General features: G+C 40.6%; 1 protein-coding gene across 1 annotated transcript in view; it reads left to right on the top strand.

Annotated features, from left to right (window-relative positions):
• Window positions 1-6,945, top strand: part of TP53BP2 (tumor protein p53 binding protein 2) — a 63,593-nt gene continuing 56,648 nt past the window's right edge. Inside the window, exon 1 of the mRNA XM_008070061.1 lies at window positions 1-48. Within this exon, the coding sequence (XP_008068252.1) occupies window positions 22-48 (27 nt within the window). The 5' untranslated portion in view covers window positions 1-21. The remainder of the gene's footprint in view (window positions 49-6,945) is intronic.

The raw sequence follows: 6,945 nt of genomic DNA on the forward strand, positions 1-6,945 counted from the left end.
GCGGTCTAGCCGCCGGGTTCGATGCGGTTCGGGTCCAAAATGATGCCGGTAAGGGGGCTGGTGGCCCGGGCGGCGGGCCCGGAAGTGTGCGGGGGCGCGGGCGGGGGGCGCTGGTCCGCACCCTCGTGCGGGTCCGGACAGGAGTGGGGGCCCGCGCTGGGAGCGGCCGGTGGTCCCCGACCTCGGGGAGATTTCGCGAGGGGCGAGACTTTATCCTCAGGGCTCCCCACTCCCGGCGTGGGGGCGCGGCCATACCCCTGCCGCGAAGAGGGGGGGTCCCTCAGCTGCCCCGGAGATAGTTGATCAGATGGCGGGGCAGCCGCTCAAACTTTTCCTCTCTGCCTGGGTCCTGACATTTGGCGGTGCTTGAAGGTCAAGAATGGGGGAACTGGAAACCTGGTTCTTTGCTTTGTGTGTGTAACTTTTTACTGGAGTGAAACATAAATACTGAAACGCGTACCTTGGCTTTGTTTTTCATTGAATTTCGATCTTGATATCTGCAACAGCCGCCAGGTCCCTCTGTCTCTTTGTGGAAGCTGGTTTTAGTAAATGCACCCCCAAAAGTTTTAGATCCCAGGAAAACGCGTGTGCCAGGCCCCCTCCGTTTTCCACAGCTTGTTTAGCAAGACCTCCGGAGAGGATTAGCGAGCTCTGTCTAGGCGCTCCGCAGGCTTTTGACATGGCCACCAGGCCACAGGTGAGCCGCAGGTTTGAGACATTTCTTTCAGCGATCGCAGCATGTGAAGGGCTGCGGCAGCTTCTTGCGGGCTTGAGTAGCGAGTTTCCTCCTGGAAGTTGTACTTGCACCTCTCCCACTGAAGCGGGATCATTTTGCAGTCAGCTCATGTTTTCTTAGGGCTTCATTTGTTCAAACAAGAAGAGAGACACTTTTATACAAATCTGTGGGATGGAGTGAACAAAATTCATTTGCAGTCACACATGCAGGGTGTAACTTGCTGTCCTCTGGCCCCTTATGCCGTGGAGGGCTTCCTAAACTCTCATGTACTGGGCAAACTCAATGTACTAGAGTTGGTAATTGGGTTTAGATGGTTGGGGATCATTTGTCTTGCCAGGATTCAAGGAAGTTGGAAGTGTTAATAGCATAATGCATCTTATTTTGGTTTGATACCTTGTTATGAAGTCAGGTTTGGGTTGTGAATACCCAGTATTAAAATATGTACCGTAGATAAAGGTGAAGGATTTTGCTGTTTAGATTTTTATTTTTTGGATTTACACTTTTGTGTTGAAACAACTTTTGCAGGTTGTCTGTGAATTTTTCCTAAAAATAGGAGCAAGAGAACAGGTGTTGGCTGTTGGTCTGTGGTTTCTTTCTTAAAGATTAGCTTTATGTTAAGGTATCTTTTGGGGTTTCTTGAAAATGTAGGGAGGTTTTCCTTCTTCCAACTACATGCCAGCTTATCAGAATTCATAAAAAGTTTCGTGGCTCTTGAGACTAAATTCAATCTAGCAATCTGGTTCTTCTGATTGCCTTTCTGATGTCAGGTTAGAGTCATAACCACAGACTCAGTGTGATGTGGTGGCATGTACACAACTTTGAAGTCAGACTAACGCTTCAGTATTTTTAGCTAGCACCTTTAGTGACCATAGGTATTTTTTATTTTTTTAACTTGTTCCTTAGTTTCATCTTCTATAAAAGGTGGATAATAGTACTCAGATTTTAGGGTGGTTTTGAGGATTAGAGTTTAGGAAGGAAGTGATTGCAGTGTCTAACTTGGAATAGGTGCTAGGTAAAAGCTTTTTCTGAGTTTGCAGTAGTGGTTTAACAGGAAATTCTTATGCTTGTGATACATAAAAATATGAAACAAATTTTTATTTAGTAGCCTCATGTTATTTGTGTCTTTAAAATATTTTGGGACCGCCGGGCTCGGTGGCTCAGCCTGTAATCCTGCGCCTTTGGGAGGCTGAGGTGAGTGGATTGCCGAGCCCGCGGGTTCGAGACCCACCCGGGCAGCTTGGCGAGACCTCATCTCTACAATAAATCAAAAAAAATCAGCCGGGCATGGTAGCGTGCACCTGTAGTTCCATCTACTTGGAAGGCTGAGGTGGAAGGATCGCTGGAGCCCAGCAGGTCGAGGCTGCGGTGGCCGGGAGCGGCCACTGCACTCCAGTCTGGGTGACAGAGTGAGACTTCAACTCAAAAAAAAAAAAAAAAAAAAATTGGGGGACCTTGAAAATAAAACAATTTTCTTAAATATATTTCTTATCATTAGCTTTTAATATGGTTGGATGTTTATTGTAATACGAATGAGGTTTTGTTATATTATTTTGAAAAACTTCTAACCAATTTATTAGGAAGAGCATTATGCTTAATACAAAAAAATGGATAGTCTCAGAATGTAAACAATTGCTTTGGTATACCTGTTTATTGTGATAAAATATACATAACATAAAATTTACCATTGTAACCATCTTTTAGTGTATAATTTGGTGGCATTAAGTACATTACTTGATTTGCTTAGAAAAACACTGTATAGCCGGGCTCGGTGGCTCAGCCTGTAATCCCGCGCCTTTGGGAGGCTGAGGTGAGTGGATTGCCTGAGCCCGCGGGTTCGAGACCCGCCTGGGCAGCGAGACCTCATCTCTACAATAAATCAAAAAATCAGCCGGGCGTGGTAGCGCATGCCTGTAATTCGGCTACTTGGAAGGCTGAGGCGGAAGGATCGCCAGAGCCCAGCAGGTCGAGGCTGCGGTGGCCGGGAGCGGCCACTGCACTCCAGTCTGGGCGACAGAGTGAGACTCCAACTCAAAAAAAAAAAAAAGAAAAAGAAAAACACTGTATAAGGCTGAGCCCGGTGGCTCATGCCTATAATCCCAGCACTTTGGGAGGCCCAGGTGAGAGAATTGCCTGAGCTCACCGGTTTGAGACAAGCCTGGGCAACTTGGCGAGCCCTCATTTCTATGATGAATAAAAAAAAATTCGCCGGACGTGGTGGTGCGTGCCTGTAGTTCCGTCTACTTGGAAGGCTGAGGTGGAAGGATCACCGGAGCCCAGCAGGTCGAGGCTGGGTGACAGAGTGAAACTCCAACTCAAAAAAAAAAAAAGAAAGAAAGGCACTCTACAGATAATGTGCTATTTGGACTGCATTATATTAAAAATGTGCAAATAAATTGTTTTCATATGTTTTCTTACCAAATGGTACAGGATCAAGTGGCTTTTTCTTATGTGGGACGTGAAATGATAATTGGACCCCAAACCAGAAGTGGAGGATGCATTTTAGAAGACTAGCTAAAAATAAATAGCAAGCTCTGAGAATCACAATAGAGGTAATGATAGGGTTCTGCAGAAATGGAAGTGATAATTACTCTCGTTTTCAGATACCTGCCATAGTTAGTATCTCTGCTTCTATGATAGTTCCACAACTTGGTGAAGAGAAACTGATGAATCTTTCATACTTATTAACACTTTCTTATTTTTCCTCATTAAAAGAGAGATTATTTGCACTTTGAGAGTGTGGCTCTTTAGTGAACCATTCTTTGTATTTGATTATCTAATAAAGGAGGCAGTCATCAAAAGCAAAATTTCTCAGCTATTTGAAAATGTTGTTAGATATCTTTTATTCATTACTTTCATTTTGTGAAGTGTTATATCAAACAAAAATTTATTTTTATGAAACAGCGAACTCTAAAAAAAACATTCACTGCTCTTTTCACATAATAGTTTAATAAAAATTTTTGTACCTGCTGCTGAAATGGTACATTTTTAAACATTACATACAAAACCACATACAATATTTGATAGTACCACATATGGAAAGCCAGAGCATTTGAATTTACCCATGTTACTTGGTAGTAGGAGATGCTATGTATTTGGCATTTATGTCCAGCTACAGTGGGAAATGTTCTGTATCTGTGCTGTCTAATATGGTCGTCACCAGCCACATGTGGCTACTGTACTTCAAATGTGGCCAGTGGGACTGAGGAACTGAACTTTAAAACAAAAGCAACCTATTTAATTTAAATTATATTTAACTTGCCACATGTGTCTCATGGCTACTGTATTAACAATGTAGCCAAGCTGTTATATAGTCCTTATACAGATAATATTTCTTTCGTTTTTGAGTCACTGTCTCCCTTTGTTACCCAGGCTAGAGTGCAGGAGTGCACTGCCATACTCATGGCCACCACAGCCTCAACCTGCTGGGCTCAGGTGATATTTCCGCTTCAGCCTTCCAAGTAGCTGGAACTAAAGGCATGAGCCACCACGCCCAGCTAATTTTTTGACCTATTGTAGAGACAAGGTCTTGCCAAGTTGCCCAGGCTGGTCTCAAACCCCTGGGCTCACATAGTTCTCTAGCCTCCGTCTCCCAATATGCTGGGATTATAGGTGTGAGCCACCACACCTGGCCACAGATAGTATTTCAAGAATATAATAGCTTGTTTGAAAAAGCTCAGTTGAACTCATCATAGTTTCATTTTAAAATTTATGGCATTTTATCTTTCAATACTGCAGAGGCAGTATAGTTTTTAATTACTTCATGATGTTGCAAGATAAAATCTGTTTGAGCTTCAGTTTTGGGAGTCTAGGACAAAACCATAGGATATGTAATGTCTCCTTTAGCAGTTGGTACAATGTACATTTTAAAACATAACTGTGTAACTTGTGTAGCTCTATACACCAGTAGCTTAACTTGTGCTTAGATATTGGTATTATTTTCCAAATCCTGGTTTTATTTGCATATATTTTCCAAGCTAAAATAGTGTTTTGAGCTGGGTGTGGTGACTCATACCTGTAATCCCAGCACTTTGGGAGATCAGGGTGGGTACCACTTGAACCAGGAGTTTGAGACCAGCCTGGGCAACTAGTGAGACCCTGTCTCAATTAATTAAAAAAATTGTGTTTTGATGTTAAAAATCCTTCAAGTTACAGATTTGGAACATCGTGTTTATATGATCATATCATGTTCTGAAAGGATTCCTTTTTTGTTGAGTAATAATGTAGCAAATTAGCTAACATCAGGCTTTATTCCAGAATAAAGTTTAGATTAGGTCCCTAAAGATAGTTTCCTATCTTTATAGAACTGTAATTCTCAAAGGTTGTTAAGTCATCTATTTTTAAAATGTGCAAAATATCTCACATTTCATGTGTTGTAGCTTTGTTGCCTTGTGACTTCAGCTATATTAATTAAAGACTGAAAGGCACTTGAAAATTTCTGTATTTTTATCTTTTTAAGAGAATTGCATTAAGATAGTATAAAGAAATTTTCTTATATTTTAAAAATTAACTTAAAGAGAATTTGTTTATCTGTAAGGTTCTCAGAGGTCATTTATTCACACACTGCTTCTAGGAAGAACAGTTTTCCTTTCCTTTTTATTTCCACCTTCTCCAGCAGACAACAAAAAACAGGAAAACAAAACTTTCTTTTCTGGAGCTTTTAAAGAATACTGTAGACCTTTATCTCTTTTGGTAATCTATCATAGTGTGTGGCACTCCTTAAAAAGTCTTTCTAAAGTTAATTTAACACTAAGCATTCTTGAAACTATGTTGTCTAGCCTCCCTTCAGCTCGGAGAGGATGACTCCATACCAGTACATGCTGATATGATTTGTCCTCATGTATTATAAACATCTCACCAGCTTTCTCTGCTAAGAAGTGTCTTAAAGAATAAGAAGAATGGGGTATGAAATTTAGGAATCCAGAGTGTTCTTTTCAGCTCATGCCACCTAAGTCAAACATTATTTAAATAATTTTTTATGGTGTGCTAGGTACTTAAAATACTTTGCATACTGTCTTATCAAAATAAATTTGTCTTATCAAAGAAATGCAAATTCTAAACATTAGATAATGGACAGGAAAAATGGTTTTACAGACTCAGAAACTGTGGTCATTTTTGGCTTAAAAAATTTTTTTTTTACATAAATTATATTGGAAACCAAATTATTTATTTGGACAATATAACCAGATTTTCATTGGAAATGTTCATTTTACCATTAAGTACTGAACGTTCACTTTTGAAATGCATACTTCAATTGTTTTTCTAGAAACAAATTTATAACTTGGTACTACTTTATTTAAATTTCAGTCATTTCAACCCTAAATCCCTTAAGGCACAAGCATTGAAAAGTAGTAGAAAACCATGATGAATAAACTATTATAGAATACCAGTTTAAACTACTGGTGGTAATAATAATAAATGGTTAAGACAATTTACTGATTTCCATAGTGGAACAAACAATTTATACGTAAATGGAGCTGGAGGGGCAGGTGTTATTGGAAGCCCTGCTCCCAAACTTACCCCCTAGGGGTGTGAGGAGCCTCTTTGTGTGACTAGCACTGTGCCCAGTGATTTAGGTTGGTCATCCCCATCTGATCTCCTTATTACACTGTGAAGTTGGTCTTTCCATTCTCAGTCACCAGATAAAGAATTTGAAGCTCAAAGGATTTATGTAATTTACATCTGGTCACTGTCAGAAATGAGATTTGAACTAAGTCCACCTGCAAACACATGCTGTTTCATGATGACAAATGCTCGCGTTAGAATATTTTTATATGTTTGACAGGACAAAGAGTGGTCGTGATGTTCCTTTGGCTAATGGTAACTTCAGAGATTACTTTTCAGAACATAAAAGGATTATTATATACTGTAATTATTTTTGAAGTAGAAAAACGGAGACATATTCCCTTACTTAAATCCAAACTGGATGAGAAGTTTGGTAAATTGTTCTCTTACCAAGGATTCAGTGAGATGGAGATGGTTACCTCCCCCTAGGCAAAGGGAACATCTCAGTAACTATTATTTTCTTCCCACCTCTAATACTACTGTAGAGTTCAGGTATTCCACATCTGCAGGGAAAGGAGTGTGATAATTAGCTTTTGTAGAAGAGGTGCTGGATGATACTCTTTTTCTTTTGAGTTGGAGTCTCACTCTGTCGCCCAGACTGGAGTGCAGTGGCCGCTCCCGGCCACCGCAGCCTCAACCTGCTGGGC

Source organism: Carlito syrichta, unplaced genomic scaffold (genome assembly GCF_000164805.1).
Source record: "Carlito syrichta isolate Samal-C Ts95f unplaced genomic scaffold, Tarsius_syrichta-2.0.1 Scaffold312843, whole genome shotgun sequence".
Classification (NCBI taxonomy): domain Eukaryota; kingdom Metazoa; phylum Chordata; class Mammalia; order Primates; family Tarsiidae; genus Carlito; species Carlito syrichta.